Source organism: Muscardinus avellanarius, assembly GCF_963383645.1.
Source record: "Muscardinus avellanarius genome assembly, chromosome: 1".
NCBI lineage: Eukaryota > Metazoa > Chordata > Mammalia > Rodentia > Gliridae > Muscardinus > Muscardinus avellanarius.
Window position 1 is genome coordinate 136,772,980 of NC_137786.1, and position 25,553 is coordinate 136,798,532.

Sequence of the window (25,553 nt, forward strand, 5' to 3'; positions counted from 1 at the left end):
ATGGCGGCAGCTCCGCCGCTCTCCAAGGCCGAGTATCTGAAGCGTTACCTCTCGGGGCCAGATGCCGGCGCCGACCGGGCCTCTGAGGCGGGTCGCAAGCGGCGCAAAAAGCGGCCGAAGCCTGGCGGGGCCGGTGGCAAGGGGTGAGTCGTGCCTGGCGGGCGGCGGCGCCCTCGGCCTCCTCCGCTCCGCCGCCCGCGCGCGCCGCCGGGCTCTCCCTTTCCCCGCCCGCGGCCGGCCCCCAGCCCGCCCTGCCGGCCCCCTCCCCGCCCCAGCCGGGCCCGGCACCGCCCCGACCCCGCGCTCCCGCCGCTTCCTCCGGTGCCTCTGAGCGGCGTCTTCCTTGGGTTAAGCCAGGCTCTAACTTTCCTCTTTCCCGCCTTAGTAGTTTTCTGTCCTCTGGTAGAGATTGGACGTGGTGGCCCGGGAATAATGGAGACAACTTAAAGCCCCTGTTGTTGTTTTTTTAAGAGCCCAGAATCTGCCTGTGGACGTTCCTAAATTCCAGGGACTGTTGTCTTGCCGCTGCTAACTACTGTTACTGACAACATGTTTATATAGTTCCTTCCGTTTGTCAGACTCCTTTCTAGTCTAAGGACTTTGAATATGTATGAATTTAGTTGAGTTTCACAATACTACCATGAAGTGGGCAGTACTATTCTTATTTACCAAATGAGAGAATTTAGTGGCCCAGGGTATTGGGTTGAATAGAGCCCCCCTTCCCCAAATTCCTTTCAATCCAGAACCTCACAGTGGCGTTATTTGGAAATGGAATCTATGCAGATGTGATCCAAGATGAGGTTATACTCAAGGCAGGTGCTAAATTCACTGTGACTGGTGGCCTTTTAAGTAGATGGGAGTTAAGTTGGATATGGTGGAGCATGCCTGTGATCCCAGTACTTAGGAGGCTGAGACAGGAGGATCACAGATTTAAGGCCAGCCTCAGCAACTCAGATACTCAACAACTTAGTAGGACACTTTTTCAGAACATAAGGGCTGGGAGTGTACCTGAGAGGTAGAATGCCACTGGGTTCAATCTCTAATACTAAAAAAAAAAACTTGGAAGTTTTTCATAGGGAAAATAATGCAAGGTCTAGCTGGGCTACCAGATGCTGGAAAGGCAAGGAAAAATTCTCAAGAGGCTTCTGGGGGAATATGGCCTTGCAGAGGCCTTGGCTTGGGACTTGATTTCAGCTTCTAGCATCCGGAACTGTGAAAGAATACATTTCTGTCATTTTATACTACTCAGTTCATGGTACTTTGTTGTGAGCTGCCTTAGGAAACCAATACACCCAGAGAAGTAAAATAGTTTCAAATAATTGGTCTATTTTCTTTCTTGATTTGATTCTTACCTTGTTTTTGCGTTCTTTTTCCCCTTCTAAGTTTGGATTCTTGGGAGGCAGTACCATGCAGTGAAAATAGTTTGAGATTTGGAAGCAACACTGGTCAGGACTTGAATCCCAGCAGTGCCACTAGGCTTGTGACTTTGCGCAGGATATTTAATCTCTTGTAGTCTTGGATGAGAATCTTATTGAACAATACCACTTATGGTAAATGATTGTTATGTTTAAAGATTTTTTTGTCAAGTGTTGCTGGCTTTTCAAATAATATCTCCTCATCACAGTTTATTGATAAATACATCACTGTATTTATTGAATACAGTGTTTACACTGTTATTATTGAATACACTGTATTTATTGAATACTGTTTTTCTCATTTTGGGGATTGTTTTCACCCAAATCTGAATATTCAAGATTCGTGAGTAAAGTGGCATAATTGTGTATGACCTATGCATATCTTCCCAGGTAATTTAAATCATCTTAAATTACTTATAATACTTAAAACAATGTAAATGCTATGTTGATAGGTATACCTATTCAGTACAGATGTAGTCTTTTTTTCCTTCTCTTGAATATTTTCAGTCCATGCATGATTGAATCTGTAAGTGTCGGACCCATGGATGTGAAGGGCTAATATACCTCCTATGCCAGTAACTGGAGGGTGTTGAGGATACTTCTGTGAGCAAGAACACCTTAGCCCTGTTTGAAGGAGCTTATAGTTTAATAGAAATGCAGGCTTTACTTAACTATGCGTACAACTAATTAATTAATAACTAATTAATTGATTATTTTGGATAAATATAATGAAAGTATGCCAAGAGGGAAACCTCTGTATAACAGAGGCTTTTGATCTGGGAGTGAAGGGATGGTATCCAAGGTACATACATCCACGGAAGTTATATTTATTCTAGGACCTGAAGAATGAATGCATGTTTTGTGTTAGAGAATGAGAAAATTAGGTCAGGCAAAGGGGAGGAGGAACTGCGTTTGTGAAAAGTGACATGGTTAGAAATTTGGCTCATTCCAGGTACCAAAAGATGACCAAAGAAGTAGTGAATTGAGCTGGAATGGCAGAGGATGAAGTTGTCAGTGTGGACAGAGTCTGAACCATACAGGATTTTGTACTTTATCCTAAAGCCAGTAGAGAAATTTTCTTTAGGCCGGTATCCCAGAATGACTTCATTTTTGATTTTTATTATTCCAATTTAGAATGCGCATCGTCGATGATGATGTGAGCTGGACAGCTCTATCTATCACTAAACCGGAAAAGGAGGAGGAAGATGATGGAGATTTGCCTGTGGTATGTATCTCTTGGATAGTCCTGTTGTTAGGACTTTGAAATAATGCAAGTTTCTTGATCTTAACTTCCACCAGGATAGGTGTGGGGGGGGGCAGGGTGGGGGAGGTTTGGAGCACAAGGAAAAAATGACTCTTTCCAAGGAGTTGTCTTTCAGATGATGATACAAATGTTACTGGCTTTTAATAGTTTGACTTTAAAATGGTGGGAAAGTTATATGCCTTCAATAGAAGCTATTCTTTGAATTTTGAGTTTTGACTTTTCGGCTAGTGCTTTTCATGTACAGTACTCTTTTTAATGCTAGGCAGTGTCAGCAAACCACTGCTCAGAGTCAGTCATGTGATCACAAAGAGAAACAAACAGTAGTGTACTGTGTGCTAAGCTTAGATGTTCAGCTGGTTAGGTGTATTAAACACATTTGTGATACTTTCATTTTGAATGATATCTTTCAGATCTCATAGCAGTTTTTTGGGGGTGGAGGGTTGGTGGTACTGGGGATAGAATCCAGGGGCATTCTGCCCCTGAGCTACACCTCCAACCCTATTTTATTTTTTAATTTTGAAACAGGGTCTCACTAAGTTATGAAGGGCCTCACTTAAGTTGATGAGGCTGGCCATAAACCTGGGATCCTCCTGTCTCATCCTCCCATGTGGTAGGATAACAGGTGTGCACCACTTTGCCCATCTTTCTAGCAATTCTTTAAGGCCTGTTTTTACAAATGAGGAAATTGAGACTTGGAATAATTTGTCAAAAGATTGCATAGATGTCAAGTCGCAGAGCTGGGGATTTGGATCCCTTTTTTTTTTTTTTTTTTGGTGGTACTGGGGTTCCTGGAAGCCCTTCTACCTCCGGGCTACACTCCCAGACCTATTTTTTATACTTTTTATTTGGAAACAGTCTCTTAAGCCAGCGTGGCTGGCTTCGAACCTGCGTGATCCTCCTGTCTCCGCCTCCCAAGCGCAGGGATTACAAGCGTGTGCTACCATGCCCGGCTCTTAGATCTCATTTAATCCTACTTGCAGCCTATGTTATTGGTGCCCAGAGAGAGCGATCTTAAAACTAGTACATATGAAGAATGATGGTAGGATCTTGGAAGCAGAGAAATAGTAGAGAGGAATTATGACCTGGATCTGAATTCCAGTTTTGCAGCTTGCTAACTTGTGACATTGAGCAAGTTTCTTAACTTCTCTGAGTGACAGTTTGCTGGTCAATAATCTAGGGTTAGAGTCTTTGTAGGATTATGGTAAGAATTGAATGAGATAATATAAGTGAAGTACAAACACAATGATAGTTGCTACTCTCTACTTAGAATGTATTATGCCCACTGTCCTTGTAAATCTGTCATGTAGAAAGGGAATTCGTTGTATCAGAGATCAGAATCAGAGCTGGGTGTGGTGGTACATGCTTATAATCTCAGTATTCGGGAGGCTGAAACTGGAAGATTGCAGATTCACAGCCAGCCTCAGCAACTTAGTGAGGCCTTCTGTAGTTTAGAGAGACCCTGTTTCAAAATATAAAATAGGGCTGGGTATGTAAAATGTCCCTGGGTTCAGTCTCCAGTAACACACACACACACACACACACACACACACACACACACACCCGATAATATATAAAAATGCAATGGACTGCCTTGTAAGATGAGTTTTCTGTCAGTTGAGTTCCTAGCCAGGAGGGTTTAGGCGAGTTATTTATTTAAGGATACTATTGAGAAGATCTCAGTTTGAGAGATTGAAAAATACGAAATATGATTTTATCCCTTAAAGGATCAGTAATTCTGTGTATACCTCAAGAGCTCCTTTTGATTGGATTCAATAATCAAGGACCCAAAGTCCTTGGTTAGTGAAAAGTATGACGGAAGCAGGCTGTTTTTTCACTCTGAATGTAAAAATATAAAAGGAATTTAATTTTAGTGTACAAGTGGCAGTAGTATAGCTCAAGGGTTAATAATAAGGTTTATAATGAAGGGAATTAACTTTTAGAGGAAAATTGATTAGCCAGAGAAAGATCTGCAAGTAGCTAGTACAGTGACAGCCATGTTTGTGGAGCAAGTGTAACTGAGAATGTCTGCATGTTTCTTCATGGCTGCTTTGGGTACATGTGCACTGTGTATATTGGGAATGACAATGGCCATGATTCATGAGACAGCAGTGCTCCTTGACTGGATCCTGTGGGTTTTTTCAATATAACATCCTTGCTCCCACAGGTGGCTGAGTTTGTGGATGAGCGGCCGGAAGAGGTAAAGCAGATGGAGGCCTTTCGTTCCAGTACCAAATGGAAGCTTCTGGGAGGTGAGATCCAACAATAGATAAATCTTAATTTCCCATTTATAGGGGAAATTTCTACACTTTGCTTTTAGAGGAATATATAGTTTGTTTCAGTGTGTTATTGATTCTGAAAAACAGAGTTGGTAATCATGGGAAGTTAGAGACCAGGTATCCTCATGCTCTTATATATTTTTGTATTAGGGTTACTGAGAGCAGAAGGTGACTTATTTGAAGACTTTTCAGCTTAGTTAAGGTTATGTTAGTTTAATTAAGGCTAGTCTAGTTTAGATTAAGTGAGGTTTATTAAGGTTTGAGTTATTTTAGTATGTGCCAGATTTATTATAAATGTTTGCTTTAGCTTAGGCTAAGTTGGGCTTAATTAAGGTTAGTTTAGTTGGTTATGTAAGTTTAGGTTTAGGTTATACAGTTATCTTTAGGTTAGGTTAGTTTTACTGTGTTAGTCAGCTTCTTATCACTGTTACCAAAAATACCTGATAAGAACAATTTAGAGGAGGAAGGGTTTATTTTGGCTCACAGTTTTAGAGGTTCGGTCCATGGTCAGCAGGTTCTAAGGCAGAAACACCATGGCAGAAGGGCTTAGTAGAGGAACTTGCCTAGTTCCTGGCAGTTTGGAAGCAGGAACAGAGAGGAAGGGACCAGGGACAGGTACAGTCCAAAGCCATGCCCTCCACTGCTTGACTTTCTCCAGCCACTCTCTAGCTGCCTATAGTTACCACCTAGTAAAGCCACATAGGTACTTCACCTGTGAACACTGCTTACATTGCAACACAGGAGCTCTGTGGGGGACATTCTACATCTAAACCGTAACAGTTTAGGTTGTTAGGTTAGTTAAGTTTTAACTAATTAGGTTTGTCTAGGTTTAGTTAAGGTTAGTTTAGTGCAGGTTAGCTTAGTCTAGTTGAAATTAGCTTAGTTCAGATTAGCTTAGGCTGGTTAAGGTTAGTTTAAGTTAGGCTAGTTTAAATTCATTCAGGTTAGTTTAGATTTAGTTAATCCAGTCTAGGTTAGGTTGATTTTAGATTAGGTTCTATTGGGTTAGTTTAGGGTTAGGTTAGGTTATTTTTTGCCAGGTTACCTAGTTTAGTCTTGAACTTGCTCTTCTGCCTTAGCCTCTTAAATACCATTACATGTGTGGGTTTGTTTTTTTTTTTAAGAGAATTGTTTTGGTTCACAAAGAACATAGACTTTTTATTTGCCATGGTAGTATTCTTGCTTAGCACAAGGAGCTATCCTTAATAAATATTTGCTGAATTGACTTGATTCTTGTAGCCTACTGCTCTTTGGTAAAACAGCCTGTGAGGTTTAGTAGTCATTCTCCTTTTTCTAAGAATGTGGTTGTTAGGTCTGCTTACCGAGAGACACAGAGCAAGAGATACAGTTTTGGTCCCAGCAGACATTCAGGCCTGTGTAGCTAATGGAGCATGCTGGGTTTTGTCCCCATATTCATGCTTTCATAAACAAGGATCTCACTTTTTAAAATTAAAAAAATTTTTTTTTTTTTTTGCAGTAGTGGGGAGTGGTAGAGTCCTTGTTAAACAAGTGCTCTGCTATTGATGTACATTCTCCACCCATTTTAAAAAAAATATATTTTAAAAAAAGGTCTTACTAAGTTGCCCAAGTTGGCCTTGATTTGTGATCCTCCTGCCTTAGCCTCCTGAGTCACTGGATTCCAGGTGTGTCCCACTGCACCTGTCAGGATCTTTTTTTTTTTTTTTTTTTTTTTTTTAATTTTGGTACAGAGGTTGAACCCAGAGGCATTTTACCTCTAAGCTATACGTTTAACCCTTTAAAAAAGTTGTTTTTTTTTTTTTAAGAAAATTTTGGAAAAGGGTCTCACTAGGTTGCTGAGGACTTTGCTAGGTTGCTGAAGCTATCTTAAACCTGTGACTCTTCTGTTTAAACCTCCTAAGTACTGGGATTATAGGCATGTACCACCATACCCAGCTAGGATCTTGCTTTTTGATAGTGGTGTGTTTCCATTTTACACAGATACTTGTTCCTTTTTATACATAGTAGATGAAAAAATTAGCTCCTAAACAGGATTTTTCTTTCTGTGTTATACTCCTGTAATTCTGGTTAGGAAAAAAAAAATGGATTAAAGAATGATAGCCACAAATTAGTGATCACTATTTTCAGTATATTACCTTATCCTTAGGATTATTTTATTAGAATCCTTTTCAATCTTATCTTATTTTCTATGTTATTCTATAGTTTTACTTCCAGTCTTTTTCATAATTATTTCCCAGAACCTTCTGGTCTCTATATCTACAGCAATTGACACACACATATAAATGGTCCTTTTATCCAGGTATGGTGCTGCACACTTGTAATCCCAGTATTTGGGAGGCTGAGAAAGGAGGATAACAGGTCTGTGGCCAACCTCAGTAATCTAGTAAGGCCCTTCACGACTTATTGAGACCCTTTGTTTCAAAATAAAAAATAGGACTGGGGTGTAGCTCAGAGGTAGAATTTCCCTGGGTTCAATACCCAATGCCACAAAAATAACTAATTAAATAGTCTTTTTATTTTGCCTTTCAATACTCTATCCCAATTTGTTATTGGAAATATTTTCACTAATCTTTACCCTTACTCTCTTTTTATGAATATTCTATAACTTATTAACCTCATGAATTAGATTTACTTTCCCTTTACCCACTAGCATCAGTACATTTCTCTATAGAATGGATTCTAATCAGATAGTCTGTTCCCCAAAATGAAGAAACTGACTTGGTTTAACTCATACATTTAATAAATATTTATTTGTTCTTACCTGGCTTTTATTTGTGTTTGCGCTGTGGAAATCAATGACTGGAAGTAGAGGGAGATGAGGAGCTGGAGTTTCAAAATGTCCCATTTGCTTAGAAACATTCATTCTATTATGCCTTTGAAATTTGATGGTCTCAAACTACTTGTTTTTTCTTCAGCTACATATTTTTAAAGATTGTATGTGGGCTTTGGAGTCAAACAGATCTGGATTTAGATATTAACTCTTTTGCCACTTATTTGCACTATGACTTTGACAAATTTCTTGTCTTTTTGCGTATCAACTTTCTCATATATCAAATGAGAATAAGAGTATTTGTCTCCTATGTTTGTATAAGAAATAAGTGAAATGATATATGTATAAAGCATTGGCGCATAGTAGGTAAATGCTTGGTTCTTCTTTTTTTTTGTGATTTTCCCCTTCTAACAAACAGCACAATGACATAGATTATTTAACAGCATTTTATTTATTTTGTGTGGGTGTGGGTGTGGGTGTGTGTGGGTGGGGTACTGGGGGTAGAACCCAGGGGCTTTCTACCTCCAAGCTATATTCCCAGACCTATTTTATATTTTTTATTTGGAAACAGGGTGTCACCAAGTTGCTATGATCCTCACTAAGCAGCTGAGGCTGGTTTTGAACCTGTATGATCCTCCTGTCTCAGGCTCTCAAGTACGGGGATTACAAGTGTGCTCCTCTACACCCAGCAGCATTTGATTTTAATATGCACAAATTTAGTCAATTTGCTTTTTGACAGAAAAGTAGAAACTAAATTAAGCTAAATATATTAGGATTCCCTGTCTGGTAACATTGCACAAAGAGGTTTGGGGAAGAAATTGGATTAAAAGTCTAGGGTTCTAGCTTGTCTTTTCATTTTAGTAGCTGTGAAAGATATTACCTAGTTCCTCAGAGCCTTTATTTATATGTTTGTTTAACAAGGGTATTTGCCTTGCTTATGTTACACAGTATAATATAAAAATATGTTTAAAATTCTTTCAAATTGATGTGTTTGTAGGCAAATTAGAGGAATTATTCTCAAGATAGCCATGAGACGGGCCTGGTGGTGCACACTTGTAATCTCAGCAGTTGGGAGGCTAAAACAGAAGGAACCAGGTTCGCTGCCAGCCTTTGCTACTTAGTGAGGCCCTTTGCAACTCAGTGAGAAGACCCTGTTTCAAAATAAAGAATAAAATATAGGGCTGGGGTGTAGCTCATAGGTAGAATGCCCCTGGGTTCTATCTCCAGTCCCACAATAAACAAACAAACAAACAAATAAAAGATATCTATGAGTGCTTGTTTGCTGGCCCTAAGCAAGAAAGCTGTACAGATCATTTTGGCTTTCTGAGTAGGTCTGACATGTGTGCTGCTAGGGCGTCTTTTGAAGCTTTGTTTTTGTTTTTGTTTTTTTTGGTGGTACTGGGGATGGAACCCAGGGGCTTTCTACCTCCATGGTATACTCCCAGACCTATTTTATATTTTATTTGGAAATAGGGTCTCACTAAGTTGCTGAGAGCCTCACTAAGTAGCTGAGACTGGCAGTTCTCCTGTCTCAGCCTCCCAAGGGCAGGGATTACAAGTATGTACCACCAAGACCAGCAGCTTTTGAAACTTTGTATGTGAGATGTGGACAAAGTATGTGTGGGAAACTGATTCATTGCTCTTTGTTTTTAGGCCACAGTGAGGATCTGTCCTCACATGAGCATTTCCATCATGACATTCCAGACCCATCTCCTCCTAGGAGGGCCCGTCATGACACCCCAGAATCATCTCCTAAGAGGGCCCGTCACGACACCCCGGACTCATCTCCTTCTGGGAGGGTCCGACATGATACACCAGATCCATCTCCTCCTAGGAGGGTCCGACATGATACCCCAGATCCGTCTCCTCCTAGGAAAGTCCGACATGATACACCAGATCCATCTCCTAGGAGAGTCCGACATGATACCCCAGATCCGTCTCCTCCTAGGAGGGTCCGACATGATACACCAGATTCGTCTCCTAGGAAAGTTCGACATGATACCCCAGATCCATCTCCTCCTAGGAGGGTTCGACATGATACACCAGATTCATCTCCTCCTAGGAGGGTCCACCATGACTCCTCGGATACTTCTGCCCGCAGGAGGGCCTATCATGTTTCTCCAGGTTCTTCTCCCCCCAGGAAGCCTCAACCTAATTCTTCGGGAATGTCACCGAAGAGAGTCTGTCACAGTTCCTCAGATGTCTCTTCCCCCAGAAGGGCCCGGAACAACTCCCCTAGCACGTCCCAATCTAAGAGGACTCCTGACTCCTCAGACACATGCCATCTCAAGAGGGCCCGTCATGATTCCCCTGATTTGGCACCTAATGTTGCTCATTCACTGCCCAGAACTAAAAGTAGTAAAGCCCCAGAAAGAACCTCTAGCAAGATTTCTCCACACCGGAAGGGGCCAGGACCCTCTCATCTGTCACTTGCAAAGAACAGCAAATGTGACTATGACTCAGACCTTTCTCCTCCTCGAAAAAAGCAAGCAAAATCCCATTTTGGAGATAAGAAGCGGCTTGATTCTAAAGGTGAGCATATGTTGTTCATGGAAGGGACTTTATCCCTGGGAGCTTTCTTTTGAATCTTGATTTATTACATATGAGTTTCTTTGGACTAGTTTTGAAAAGTTAGAAGCTGGGCTTAAGAGTGTTGAAAACTTACTATATAGGGGAGGGAAGTTTTTATTTTTATTTTTATTTTTTTTACTCTCCCTACCCCATATAAAAATAACTATAGGCTTGTTGCAGAAACTTGAGATTGTACAGGAATATATCATTAAGCAGAAAAAAATGTGACCCAAGATTCTGTTGTTGAGAGGCATTCATTATTATGTTGTAGTTAGTGTCTTTTGAATCTTTTTGTAGTATGTATTTTTGATGTGGTTGACCCTGGCTCTGCATAATATATGTGTAATTTTGCCTGCTCTTTTTATTTAACGTGATCTTCAGGCCTAAAAATATTTCTATATTTATATATTTTTAATAATATTATATTACATAAATTTAGAATTTTATCAAATATTGCATGTTCTTGAAGTTTTTGCTTTTATAATACTTGAATGACTGCCATTTTGGATTATTTCCTTATTTCCTTTTATATAGATTTCCTGGAGATTTAATTATTTTTAGATAAGTTTCCTAGAAAGCAAAGATGATTTACTGACTCAGAAGGTGTGGCTGTTTTAGAGACTGTTGATATGTGTTGCAGTTTGCTTTATTTTGTAACTTTTCTAGAATTTAGGTTTATGCAGTAAACTTTTTGTCCCTAGGGACTAGTTTAATTTTTAAATGGAAACACTTTATTATCCTCTAGTCTGAATATATTCACATCAGAATGTGTTCTACCTAGAATACTTCTTACTTTTCTAGTCCCATAGAAAAGAAGGTTGACTCCAAGCATTGTACTGAGTGGAGGAGCAGCTATTGCATAGGTGAATGTCTTGAGATACTCAGCACAGTCACTAATTGTTAGTCTCTTGGAAATGGAACCCATAGCTTGCCAATTGGTTTAAAAAATTGTCTCCTGGCCAGGCATGGTGGCGTATGCTTGTAATTCCAGCATTTGAGAGGCAGAGACCGGAGGATTACGGTTCATGGACAGCCTCAGCTACTTAGTGAGGCCCTCTCCAACTTAGTGAGACCCTGTTTCGAAATAAAGAATAAAAAATAGGGCAGGGGGTGTAGCTCTGAGGTCGACTGCCCCTGGGTTCCATCCCCAGACACACACACACACACACACACACACACACACACACACACACACACACTAATAAATAAATAAATAAAAAGTTGTTTCTGACCTTGTTCTTTTCCCATGTCATCTATACCAATGTCTAGGTTAGTGATAGGTCTTAACAGGAGGAGTAAGTAAACATTGTACCCTAGCTTTGTAAGTTTGTTTTGTTTTTTAGTTTTTTTTTGTTTTTTGTTTTTTTCAGGGAGAATCTTTTGCTTTTCTCCCTGGTGCTGGGAATCAAAACAAGGTCCTCAGTTGGGCCCAGGGTTGGGGGGGAGGTGGGGGCTATAGTGCATACTTGTAATCCTAGTACTTGGGAGGCTGAGATAGGAGGATCACAGGTTTGAGGAAAGCCTCAGCAAGTAGCAAGCTCATCAACTTAGTGAGACCTTGTTTCAAAATAAAAATGAAATAAGGCTGGGGATGTAGCATAGAGGTTGAATGCACTTGGGTTCAAACTCCAGTGCAGCTCCCCACAAAGAAAAACACCCAGGTCCTCATGCATGCTAGCAAGTGCTCTATCACTGAGCTATGCTCCCAGCCCTAATTTATTCTTTAATTTCTAGGCTCTTCTCCCAATCATAGGCTATTTTATATAAGCTTTTCATCTAGGAGACCTAAAAGTCACACATTGGACTCTTCTTTTTGCCCAGGTGACTGCCGGAAAGCCTCTGATTCAGATCTTTCTCCACCAAGGCTTAAACAAAGCCCAGGGCACCAGAATTCTGATTCAGATTTGTCACCTCCACGGAATAGACCTAGACACCAGAGCTCTGATTCTGACCTATCTCCACCAAGGAGGAGACAAAGGACCAAATCTTCTGATTCAGATTTGTCTCCACCTCGCAGGAGTCAGCCTCCCGGGAAGAAGGTAGGGATTTCCAGAAGCTATACCCTTTTCTTAGAGCCACTTCTCCCTTCTAGCTTTCCATAAATTATAGAGAAGCCAGAGGAAGAGGAGGTAGCTCCTTGTATATTACAGTATAGTACAGTGCAGTATAATAAACCTTAGTTAAAGAGGCTCCCAGAGCTTGCTTTCTCTTTGAGGGCAGGACTGGCTATAACTCATTTCAGACAGATTTGTAAACAATCATGATTTTCAAAAGTTTCAGAGCATTTCAGACCTTTAAGTTAGGGATGCTTTTAACCTATATCAGATTTCCCAGGAGGCTTCTGTCTTTAGTTTTGTATTTCTACTCTTTATAGTTTTGTACTTCTACAAATCTCATTTTAGTGGGTGTGGAAAAACTTTGTTTTCTTAGAAACAAACTGAGGGCTGTTGTGTGTAGAATGGAATCAGGAGCAGAGACCTTGTGTCAAACTCATGACAGATGGAATTCTACTTTTCCTTATCTGAAATTTGAGCGAGATTCTTGATACTCTAAGCCTTGGCTCCATATGTAGGATGTGCATAATGCTAAAATCTACTTTATAAAATTACTGTGAGAATTAAATGAGTTAGTGTAAGTAAAACAGCACAATGCCTAGGACAAAGTAAGCATTTGGTATTTGTGAATTGTTATTATAAATTGAACCACAGGACTTTGTTGCTAGAGCTACTTTTACAAAGCATATTGTGTATGGGAAGCCAATGTTTTGTTTTGTTTTACATCTATGATAAAGGTTGATGAATTAGCAAAAGAGAAGACTACACGAACCCTGGGTAATTATATTGTAAAGAACACTATTAGTAGTAAAGGAATCTTGTGAAAAATAGAATGGTAGGCCCTGTGGTATACATGTTTCTCCCCAAGGCAGACTGCTCAGGTAAGTTTTCTTTGTTGAAGACTATGAGAAGATTTCCTGACAGAGTAGCCCAGCCTGTCACTAGTCCTCTGGAGAAACAAAGTGATGTCACTATATCAATTGGACCACTTGACATTTTATGAATCTGCTCAAACCTTGAACAGTTTAATATTACTCAAATGTAGTTGCTTAATGATTTATGTACTCTATTTTTCGCTTGGGGTTTGCTAGCTTGATACAAGTAAAGATAAGTAGGAAGTTTTTTTTTTTTTTTTTTAGTTTTTTTTGGCAGTACTGGGGGTGGAACCCAGGAGCATTCTACTTCCGAGCTACTCCCCCAGCCCTATTTTTTTATTCTTTATTTTGAAACAGGGTCTCACTGAGTTGCAAAGGGCCTCACTAAGTAGCTGAGACTGACTGTGAACCTCAATCCTCCTGTCTCAGCCTTCTGAGTGCTGGGATTACAAGTGTGTGCCATCACGCCTGGCTGGAAGTTTACAGTTGCTCATGTCTTCTTCTATTACTTACATACACATATATATATATATGTATGTACAATTTGAGGATCTTGGGTGTTTTATGCTTTTTTGCTGTGACTAAAATACCTGACAAGCACAACTTAGAAAAGAAAAGGTTTATTTGGGGCTTACGATTTCAAAGGTCACAGAAGTTTCAGTCTTTGATTAGCTGGCTCCCAGGCAGGAACCTCAGGGCCTGGCAGTGGGAAAGGTAGGGGGACATGCTTAAGTCATGGAATTGTGAGCCAAGAAAGAGACAGATGGGGGACAAGATGGGGGGCAGATACAGTCTGGATAGCCCCGGCCTCAGTGACCCACCTCCTCCAGCCATGCCCCACCTCTGAACCTTGCTGCACTGAGGACATGCTGTCAAACCCATGAGCCTTTGGGGGTGGGCATTGCAAACCCAAACTGTAACATGAGGTGCTGGAGTTTGTACTTTAAATGAAATATTTTCTCAGTGTGGGTCTCTACTGGAGGGATCAGAGCTTGATACAGGCTTCTGGTCAGGTGACCTGAGAGTGATTTTCGTGTATGCAGTTCTTACACTGAAAAGTCAGAAATATAAAATGCTATCCCTCCCTTCAATGTATTGTTGGTTTGTGTTTCTGTTTATTCTTAAACATGATGGTACTACTTACTTTTCCATGATTTAGATTTTATTTCTTTTCTAAATTGTGAATCTTGTGGTCAGTCATTAGACTCTGAAGTATTTGGTTTATTGCTGATCATCAATAAAAATGCAACTGTGTAGACACATGGAGCCTAGTGCTGCATTGTCTTGTTGATGTTGGATATTCCCTTTTCCATTGCACAGGCTGCGCACATGTATTCTGGGGCTAAAACTGGGTTGATATTAACTGACATACAGCGAGAGCAGCAGGACCTCAAGAAACAGGACCAAGAAACCATGGGATTTGAAGGTAAAAATGTGAAAATGCAGATTCCAATGTATGTTCTTGTAGCTTTGCTCCTCCTCTTTACAGGTAGTGAATTATAATTTGATACTTAAACTTTTAATTGTTACCAAATTTCAGCTCTGGTTTTTATATATCCTTTTTACTTCTCATTGGGGCCAAGTGATTCTTTCCCTCTTGAAAAATGTTAATTCTCAGACCCATCCTCAATCATAGATATTTGGTAGGAAGCACTTGTGGCAGGGTTGGAGAAATTTTTACCTAGCATCAAAATCCGAGGCAGTTGATTTAATCTGTTGGAATATTATTTCTGATTTTGATACCTGGTATCTTTAAAAGTATAATTTTCTTTTGTAGCTGAATTCCAATTTGCAGAAACTGTATTTCGTGACAAGTCTGGTCGTAAGAGGAATTTGAAACTGGAACGTCTAGAGCAAAGAAGAAAAGCAGAGAAAGACTCAGCGAGAGATGAGCTGTACGCCCAGTGGGGAAAAGGGTAAGGATACCACTTAAAGGGAAATGGGACCACTTGACCAAGTCATTGCTTTTCAGTGCTGCTATCAGGAATGGACATTCTGTGCTGGACCTCCTTACTAAGAGACTTATATACTCTATATTTCGTTGATGTTCTGGACATTTTATACTTACTATTTGGCTTAGGCTAGTACTAAGTGGAAGTTCTCCAAATATAGCATTGTGGAGTGGGAATAAAAACATGATGTTTTCTTTTCTTTTTTTTTTTATTTACATATTTTGCCCAGGCTTGCCCAGAGCCGACAACAACAACAAAATGTGGAGGATGCAATGAAGGAGATGCAGAAGCCTTTGGCCCGCTATATTGATGATGAAGATCTGGATCGAATGCTAAGAGAACAAGAAAGAGAAGGAGACCCAATGGCTAACTTTATCAAGAAAAATAAGGCCAAGGAGAATAAGAATAAGAAAGGTGAGACTTCTGGAGATCATCAGAGCTGGAGGTGGCTTCTTGAAGAATCATTAGGAAGCCTGTTTATAGCTATATATAAAGAAGACTTTCTCATACTGTTTTAAATTCTTTGTATTCTCTGGAAATTTAGGTTAAATTCAAGAGGGATTTCTTTCTTTTTTTTTTTTTTCCCCTGTTTGCAGTATCATACATAATCATCAAACTGCTGCTAGAATGCTCACACCTGTTACTGCAAATCCAAACCCGGGAGAGACTCCCCAGGAAGGTACTCTAGGTCCGGGCCGGGCTGCCTGTTAAGAGGCTGCACCGCCATCGGCAGGTCCAGCAACACAGGAGCCTTTCCCCTGACCACGAGGGATTTCTAAATAGACATTTTTTTCCCCCATTGCCATCCAACTCTGGATGTTAAACTGGATGTTCCAACTTTCTAAATTAATTATTAAATTACATAGGTAGCTAACTTTTTTTCTCACACCTCTCAATAGTGAGACCTCGCTACAGTGGACCAGCACCTCCTCCCAACAGATTCAATATCTGGCCTGGATATCGATGGGATGGAGTGGACAGGTAAATCTATTTCCTATACTTTTATCTTCCACTCAACCCTGGTCTTCCCTACCATTCTTTTGCACCCACCCTTATTCTCTGTTGTAATTGAAAGGTAAATAATAATGTGTTTTGCTTGCTTGTTTCTGAGGTTCACAAATTCTATTTCTCATGCTTAGAACATTTTTTCTGTTTCCTTTTCAAAATACTTTTTTCTTTTCTTTCTTTCTTTTTTTCTTTTGGTGGTAATTGGGGTTTCTGGAAGTCCTTCTACCTCCGGGCTACACTCCCAGACCTATTTTTATATTTTTATTTGGAAACAGCATCTCTTAAGCCAGCGAGACTGGCTATGAACATGCGCGATCCTCCTTTCTCCGCCTCCCAAGTGCGGGGATTACGAACGTGCGCCACCATGCCCGGATTCAAAATACTTTTAAAGATCTGGACAAATAATTAAAGTAGCCAAGATGAGGCACCTTTTGTTTAGACATTAATCACTTTTGATATTTTCTTATCTTTTTTTGTGGTACTTAGCATTGAACCCTGGGCATTCTACCTCTAAGCTGCACCCCCAGTCCTACTTTATTTTGAAACAGGCTCTCACTAAGTTGTGGAGGGCTTCATTAAGTTGCTGAGGCTGTCTGTAACCTGTGATACTCCTGTTTCAGCCTACCAAGTACTGGGATTGCAGCCCTGAATTGCCACATCTAGCTCACTTTTGGTATTTTCTAAGGTTTAGATGAGATGAGTTGTGAATTGTGCTTTGAACCCTCCTGTATGTTTTATTTTTAAAATGTTATGCTTGGTCAGGCGTGGTGGTGCACGCTCGTAATCCCCACACTTGGGAGGTGGAGACAGGAGTATCCCGCAGGTTCGAAGCCAGTCGCGCTGGCTTCACAGACCTTGTTTCCAAATAAAAAGTATAAAAAATAGGTCTGGGAGTGTAGCCTGGAGGTAGAAGGGTTTCCAGGAACCTCAGTATCACCAATAAATAAATAAATAAATAAATAAATAAATAAATAAATAAATAAATAAATAAATAAAATGTTATGCTTGAGCCTAATTTTCTTCATTGTTTTAGGAATAAGTCCCAGGTAATGTCTTGTAGATCTCCTACCCCTCATCTATTCACCTATCAGTATTGGTAGCCATATATTCAGATTTCTTGCCTGTTTTGATGGAGAAACATACTTGCTTTTAACTAAAGTTAGAAGGTAATGTCTTATAGATCCCTACCACCTCATCTATTCACCTATCAGTATCTGTAGCCATATATTCAGATTTCTTGTCTGTATTGATGGAGGAACATATTTGCTCTTAACTAAAGTTAGTTCTACTTACACATTAGATCCCATATCCTCTGTGTACTAAAGGATATTGTTCTAACAGCTAACCCAGTGATTCTTAAGTTTTCAAATCTTAAGACCTCTTTATACTCTTAAAAATCATTGAGGACCAGCCAGGTGTGGTAGCACACACTAGTAACCCTAAAGTAGACTAGGAATGTATTTCTGTGGGAGAATGCTTTCTTAGTATGAGAGAAGACCTGGGTTTGATCCCTAGTATCACACACACACACACACACACACACACACACACACACACACACACACACACAAAAAAAAAAAAAAAAATTGAGGAACCTAAAAAGCTTTTATGTGGATTACATTGATATTTACTGCATTAGAAAATTTAAACCAAGATGCATAAAAAGTATTTAATTCACTCTACAAAATAATAAAGACATTACCCATTACCTGTTAATATAATTACTATTTTTAAACAAAAAATACATTTTCAAAACCAAAAAATAGAAGGATGGCATTGATTTAGATTTTTGCAAATCTCATTAATGTTTAGCTTAATCATAGACAGCTGGATTCTGCATTTGTGTATTATGAAATGTTTAGCTGATGTATAGGAAAAAATTCAGGCTTATGTATAGATAATAGAAAAAGAAGGCATATTATGTTTTGATGCTACACAGAAATCATTGAGTGCTATTCCTTATGCAGGTTAGTTGTGTAGAATCTGAAACCATGTCAAATAACTTTATATTATTACATTTAAATCCATTGATCTTTTTTGTAGTACTATTTTACTTTTTTGGCTGTACTAGGGATTAAACCTGGGGACATTCTTACTCTGAGCTACACCCCAAACCTTTTTTATTTTTTGTTTGGAAAAAGGATCTTGCTAGGTTGCTGAGAATCTTGCTACATTGCTGAGGCTGTCCTTGAACCTGTGATCCTCCTGTCTCAGTATCCCAAGTACTGGGATTATAGGCATGTGCCGCCATGCTCAACTCTATTTTGTACTTCTTGTAGATCTTTTACCCAGGCATAATTTTATAATGTTATGCATTGGTCTTTTGTAAAATATTGGTTTGCTGAAGTTTATAAATAAAACCTTTCAAATGTTTACATATTCATCATACAGTATTAAACAATCACTTCTGTTAACATCATCTCTGACTTTATCACAGAAGTCCTTAGATAGTAGGAAGTTGAAGAGTTCATGATGACATGTATAGTTTTTTGAAAATTCTAATCAGCACTTCAAAGGTTGAATTTATCATTGGCAACAAATATTGTCATTTGCTTTCCTTGAAATAAAGCTCTCTTTGTACACTATCTTTTTGTAGATCCCATCTGATTTTATATCTGGAGGATTATGCCGTCCTCCAGTACAGATAGTTGTACTTGCTTTTCATTTCAAATGCCTTTTGTTTCATCTTTTTGCCATTTTTAATGCTACCATTTCCAGTGATAGTGTTGACTAGAAGTACCAAGGGAAGCATTTTTGTCTTTTTCCTAATCTTAAGAGGAAAACAGTCTTTTGTTATTAAATATGTTACAGGCTGTAGAGTTTTTGTTTGTTGTAGGTACCTTTTATAGAGTTGAGAAAGTTTCCTTCCATTCCTAGTTTGCTGAGATTTTTTTCAGAATTGTATGTTGGATTTTTCTTTTCTTTTTTTTTTTTGGTGGTACTGGAGGTGGAACCCAGAGGCTTTCTACTTCCAGGCTATACTCCCAGACCTATTTTTATATATATATATTTTATTGGTGGTATTGGGGTTCCTGGAAGCCCTTCTGTCTCCGGGCTACACTCCCAGACCTATTTTTACATTTTTATTTGTAAACAGGGTCTCCTAAGCCAGCGCACACGGCTGGCTGGCTTCAAACCTGCGCGATCCTCCTGTCTCTGCCTCCCAAGCGCGGGGATTACAAGCGTGCGCCACCATGCCTGGCAACCTATTTTATATTTTATTTGGAAACAGGGTCTCACTAAGTTGCTGAGAGCCTCACTAAGTAGTTGAGGCAGGCATCGAACCTGTGTGATCCTCCTGTCTCAGCCTCCCAAGCGTGGGGATTATAAGAGTGCGCCACCACGCCCGGCTGGGTTTTTCTAATTCTCCTTTTTTTTTTTTTTTTTTTTTTTGATCCATGGGTTATGCAGGCATGCATTGCTTAATTTCAAATATTTGAAATTTTCTAGATATCTTACTGCCCTTGATTTCTAATTCAGTTTCATTTTGGTCAGAGAAAATCAGTGATATTTTGACTTGAAACATACCAAGATGTGTTTTGTGGCCCGATATATTGTCTACCTTGTGACTATTTCATTTATACTTAAAGAGACTGTATGTTCTTCAGTTATTTGGGGTAATATTTTATAAATGTTATTGGGTCATAATATTAGATCATCTGTATCCTGAGTTTTTTTGGGTTTCATATTTTTGGTATTTTCTTTCAGTTACCATTAGTTGCACATTTTTTGTTTCAGCTGGTTTACTATAGTTTTCAACTTTCCATTTGATAGCCTACTTCTCATCTGTTTACTCATTATGGGTCTGTTTTAGGTAGCTTTTTCCCTGCTGTAACCAAGATACTAGACAGGCACAGCTTAGAGGAAGAAGAGTTTAATGAGGCTCGTAGTTTCAGAGATTTCAGTCAATGGTTGGCTGGTACCATGTGGCCAGGTGCTTGATGGAGGGACTCCACTCTTACATCATGGTAACTGGCAGCAGGGAGAGGGGAAATGTGAGAGTTCATATAGTCCCTAAGGCCATGGCCCCAGAGACTTACCTCCAGCCATGTCCTGCCTCCAAACCTGTTTGCATAGCTTAACCCATAAGCTTTGGGAGCCATAAATCAAACCATGACAGGGACATTTTTTCTGGAAAATATTTATAATTGGTATTTGAAGCCCTATTTATTAATTGCAACATTTGGCTTACCATAGAATTGGTTTCTATTGACTACTTTTTCATGAGTTTGTATCACATTTTCCTGTTAATTTACACATCTAGTCATTTTTAAAATGTTACTAGGTATTATGAATGATAAATTGTACTCATAATTCATAAGAGTTTGGATTTTGATATATTTCTCTGAAGTGTGTTGAATTTTATTCTGGCAGACAGTTCATATGGTCGTATTTGAACTCTAAACTCTTGCAGTGGACAGCAGCCAAAATCTCTGCTCAGTTCTTTGTTTCTAGCTGCTACTTTTTCATCATGCTGATGGTGTATCCTCTGTATATGTGTAGTCTAGTGGTTAGCCAAGGACTTAGGTGGAGTTTGCATATAGATAATTGGGGTTTATCCCTTTTGCAGTTCGCATCCAGGATTTCTCCCCTGACTTTCTAGCTGGTCTGCCCACTTTGCACTGAAACATCAAGTTAGTGAGTGCATGGCTTTTGGCCTCTGTGAGTTGTGCAGATTGGTATTTACCCTCTGGCAAAAAAAAAACAAAACAAAAACCCTCCCACATTTCTTTTCCCATATATACTTTCATCCATTTCCTGCCTGCTTTCAAAAACTTACATGCCTTCATATACTTTATATACTTTCCAATACTTGTTTATTTCCAAAACTTGTTTATTTTGTCCAGGTTTTATAATTGCTCAAGTTATTCTGCCATGACTGGAATCTACCTTCCCACTTCATATAGGCTTTAGGCATTATCTTTTCTCCCTCCGGCTACTATTAAAATCTAAGGCTTCTGTTCCCTTATTGGCAGATATCCTTAGAGTGGCTGTGGTTTCAGCTAGCTGACAACTTTGGTTTACATTCAGTGTGTATTGGCTCTTTGTTTGACAGCAGAAAGATTTTTGAGAATGCTAATTTGTCATATAGCCAGAGGTAGATCTTTTTATAGCCACAACCTTACAGATGTTGCCTACAGATATGCCTTCTACACTGTTTGTTTGTACCCCCAAATTAGAAGTTATCCTGATCTAGTATTCTTTTTACTGGTGTTTAATTCTCTTTATCTCATTTTTTCCTAGATTTTTCCTTTATTTCTCTTTTCATTCTTGCTTTCTTATTATTTATTTCGTGTGTGTGTGTGTGTGTGTGTGTGTGTGTGTGTGTGTGTGTGTATGTGTGCACACACGTGCATGCATGTATACTCTGGGGATGGAACCCAGGGTCTTGCACATGCTACGCGATTGCTCTACCCCTAAACTATACCCCCAGCCCTGATTATTCATTGTTTCACCAACTTTTCTAATTTAGTCTCTTTTTGGCCCACTGCAACAGAATATTTCTACAGCAGAGCTATAGGACATTGCAGTTGGAAAGACCCCTATGATCAATTAATCTAGCCTCCATTACTTAACAAGAAATTGGAGGCCCAAATAAATAAGTAGTTTACCTAGTCATGCAGCTCACCTGATAAAACTAGAATTTAGAGCCCCAGACTCCTGGTTCTCTAGTCCAGAGTTTCTTGCATTGTGAGTTCTCCTGAAATTTTTTTTTCTTCTCCTTAGGATTTAATTTGTTATTCCTATGTTCTTTGCATGATCATATTTGTGTGTTGTGTGTGGAAGGGGTACTGGAGTTTGAACTCAGGGTTATTCTACCTGTGAGCTACACCTGAGTCCTATTTTATTTTTTCTTTCGAAACAGGGTCTTGCTACATTGCTGAGGCTGTCCTCAGCAATCCCATGATCCTCCTATCTCAGCCCTGCAAGTACTGGATTGCAGGCATGTGCCACCATGCTTGGCTGTGTAGATTGTTTTAGGTATTTTAACCAAGTAAAAACCAGTGGTTTTGTTGGTGCTCTAAAATTCCATGCATGTCTTTAAGATTGGAGATGGTGCCATTCATAATAATCTTTTCTTTTTCTTAATGCCAACCATGACTTACCCGATTTACCCCTTGGGGAAGGCTTGAGCATACTTGTTATAACTTAAGACATCATCTGTGCCAGGGATTCTGTGATTAGTGAGAGGTGGGCCTGAGCCCAGGAGTTCACCTTCTATTATAGAAGATAGTCTCTTGTACAGTGTTACTTTAGAGGATTTTCAACTGCTTTGGAAGCTCAGAGAGAAAGTATATTCATCTTTGAGTGGAGCTGAGGCTTACAGGATGTCAGTAATCAGCCAAAACAGGAAAGAAAGAAGAGCATTAAAGGAAGAAGGACATGGGACATCATAGTGTTATGGGTTTGGGTGGAATCATATGCAGTTTGCTGTTGGATAGCATAAAGTGTGATACGGAGTTATAGGAGATGGACTAGAGAGGTAGGCACTCTTCACAGTTGCTTTGATACGGAGTTATAGGAGATGGACTAGAGAGGTAGGCACTCTTCACAGTTGCTTACGAGCCCTTCTGAGGAGTGCAAGGGGAGTCACCAGAGCACTAAAAGCAGCTCTGAATTTAGGTAGACACAATTACTATGGCAGTAAGGCGGAGTATTTGGAAGGAATGAGTTTGGAAGTAGAACAAATATAAGAGTGTTGTAGTAGTGCAGGCTATGGGTCATGAAGGTCTGACAGTGGTAGTAAAGATGAAGAGGAAGGGGTAGGTGGTTAGAGGATAAGGTGGTGGGACCTGTGACTGATTTGGGGGAAAAAAAAAAGAGGATTTGTCGGTCTTGGCAGCAACAAATCATTGATGCCCTGAAAGAGAGCTAATTTCATGGCATAGTTGAATAAAAGCCAGATCCTAATATGTTAAAGAATGAAAGGAAAGTGAGGAAGTAGAGGCAGCAAATAAAAGGCTTTTCCAAGAAGTTTAGATAAGAAAGACTGGGGTGTAGCTCAGTGATAGAGGGCATGCGTAATATGCACATGGTCCTAGGTTCAGTCCCTAGAAATGAAGTAGGTAAGACCAAGAGACTACTTACTAATTAGAAGAGATTCAGGTCTACTTGCTACCTCCTTGAAACTCATCTTTGTATTGGCTTCTGTGGCATGTTGCCCCTGGTTCTTTTCACTTGTCATTTCTTCTTGGTCAGTTTGTGAGCTTCTCTACCTCTGTGCATTCCTTAGATGTGTATCAGGTCTCCACCCATAATCCCTTGCTGTTCTCCATATGCTCTTTCTGGTTGAATCTTATGCAGTCATCTTCAGCCACCATCTGTATGTACATGATTCCCTATCTGTATGTCTGGCCCAATCCAGTGAATCCAGCTGGATTTCTCTGTTGATGATGCATTTGAGGCACCTCAAATACAACATACTCAGACCTGTGCTCATCAGCTTTTCTACTCTGTGCCTATTCCTGCTCTTGTGCTCTAAATGCTGGCTGGTGGCAGCCTCATTATCTGCTCACTTAAATTATTAAATGGAGATGCACACTTGCCTCCTATTTCCTTGTCATCACTCCTACTAATATTGCCTCCATGTTGTCCCTCTTGCTATCCCTCTTTATCATTGCCATTGTTGTCTGTTATGTAGGCCATTGCAGTGACTCTCCTGCCTCAAATCTCTTTCAGAGTGATGTTTTTGAAATGCAGTTTAGGCTCTTGCTTTCAATCCATCCTTTCTGGATGAAATCTATCTTTTTACCATGTCCCACAAAGCTCATTATGAATTGTTCTGTCTGCCTTTCCAGTTTTGACTCAGGATCACTCCCATTTGTCATACTTCAAAGTTCAGCCATATCAGGGCTCTCTGCATGTATCAGGGTATTTCTAATTTCTGTGTCTCTGCTTTTGTTGTCCATGGTGTACTTTGCCCTGAAGTAACCTCCTGACCCTCTGTCCCCCATCCTCTAACTCTAGCCTCTTGTTAAACCATTCTCTTTTCAGGCTTAGCTTAAGGACTACTTCCATGATGCCCCTCCTGACCATTCTTGTCCAGCCCTCAAGTCACCATTTTACCATACCTCCCCAAAGCTAATTGAGGCTCCCATTCTGGTTGTGATACCCCATGCATATTTCTATCATAGTTTATGCTTTTAATTTTAATTATTATTAAAATGTTTGTCTCTTCCACTAGCCTGTGAGTTCATCAGGATAAGTGCAGTGTCATATTTTCATACAGAGATTTCCATAGTGCCTAATAGTCAATGAGAATTCTATAAATGTTTATTTAATGAATGGATAAATTATACAGTGTGGACATTAGCTGATCGTGAGTTGAATCTTAAAAGAGTGGTAGTTGTCAAAGAATGGGAGAAAGGTCTGAGCAAGGACTAAGAAGAGAATAAACTATGTCTTTTGTCTTTGATTCTGTTGCATATACCTTAAATATTTTTATATAACTGCTTTAATTTCCTCCCTATTTTATAGTGAATTGTTCTCTTTTAAAGTAAATGTCCAATTCAGGGTTCTGGCTGATGTCTCTATCTCTTATGATTATAGATCCAATGGATTTGAACAGAAGCGCTTTGCCAGGCTTGCCAGCAAGAAGGCAGTGGAGGAACTTGCCTATAAGTGGAGTGTTGAGGATATGTAACTCTTCTGAGACTGTATGGGTGGCTGTGTGTGTGGTAGTGAGCACAGGACAGGCAGACTCCAGCTATAACATGTCTCTGATAATCATCAAGACTTACACAGACCAGTGACTTGCTGAATGCCACTCTGACCACAGAAGATTATTGAAGAACTGATCTCTGGACTGAGGCACCTGAGCTCCTCAGGTGTGCCAACGATGTCTTGTGGCCTCAATCACTGTGGAAGCAGTGATCTCTGTATGCCCAGGTTTGTTCACAGCTAAGGTCTTTCTTTTTTTTAAATAAAAATACATTTATTTTTTTAAAATCATTTCCTAATGGGGTATTATGTTTGGGGAAGAATTTCAGTTAATATCAAACCTCTGGGGATCTTCAGAATAATGAGTGTTGCATTTTTCATTAATCTAGAAAGCAATGTGAGTAAAATCTTTCCCAGTGATAGATCTTTCTTCTGAGAAAACATGATTTAGCACTAAATGAGACCCAGAAATTTTGGAAACATGGTGTGTGGTAAAGGTAGTATCACAGATTAGTGGGGAGGAGTTGGATAATGGGGCTCAGAAAATTAGTTTATTAAATGGACAAAAGAAAAATTGAATTCCTACCTTAAACCAAATGAAACAAAACCCTAAAGCGATTAAAGATCTAAATGAAATTTAATAAAGCTACTGGGTCAGGGGGAAGGCTGGGATGTAGATTAGTGGTAAAACATTTGCTTAGCACATATGAGGCTATGGATTTGATTCC

The 25,553-nt window shown here is 39.7% G+C and overlaps 1 protein-coding gene across 1 annotated transcript; it reads left to right on the forward strand.

Annotated features, from left to right (window-relative positions):
• Window positions 1–24,808, forward strand: BUD13 (BUD13 homolog; the record flags this gene model as incomplete). Its single annotated transcript, XM_080692422.1, has 10 exons — window positions 1–143; window positions 2,550–2,640; window positions 4,844–4,928; window positions 9,358–10,236; window positions 12,097–12,314; window positions 14,525–14,630; window positions 14,982–15,120; window positions 15,386–15,570; window positions 16,056–16,137; window positions 24,715–24,808. 10 exons carry the CDS (start codon window positions 1–3, stop codon window positions 24,806–24,808), a joined length of 2,022 nt encoding a protein of 673 aa, XP_080548548.1.
• Between the last annotated feature and the right edge of the window lie 745 nt (window positions 24,809–25,553).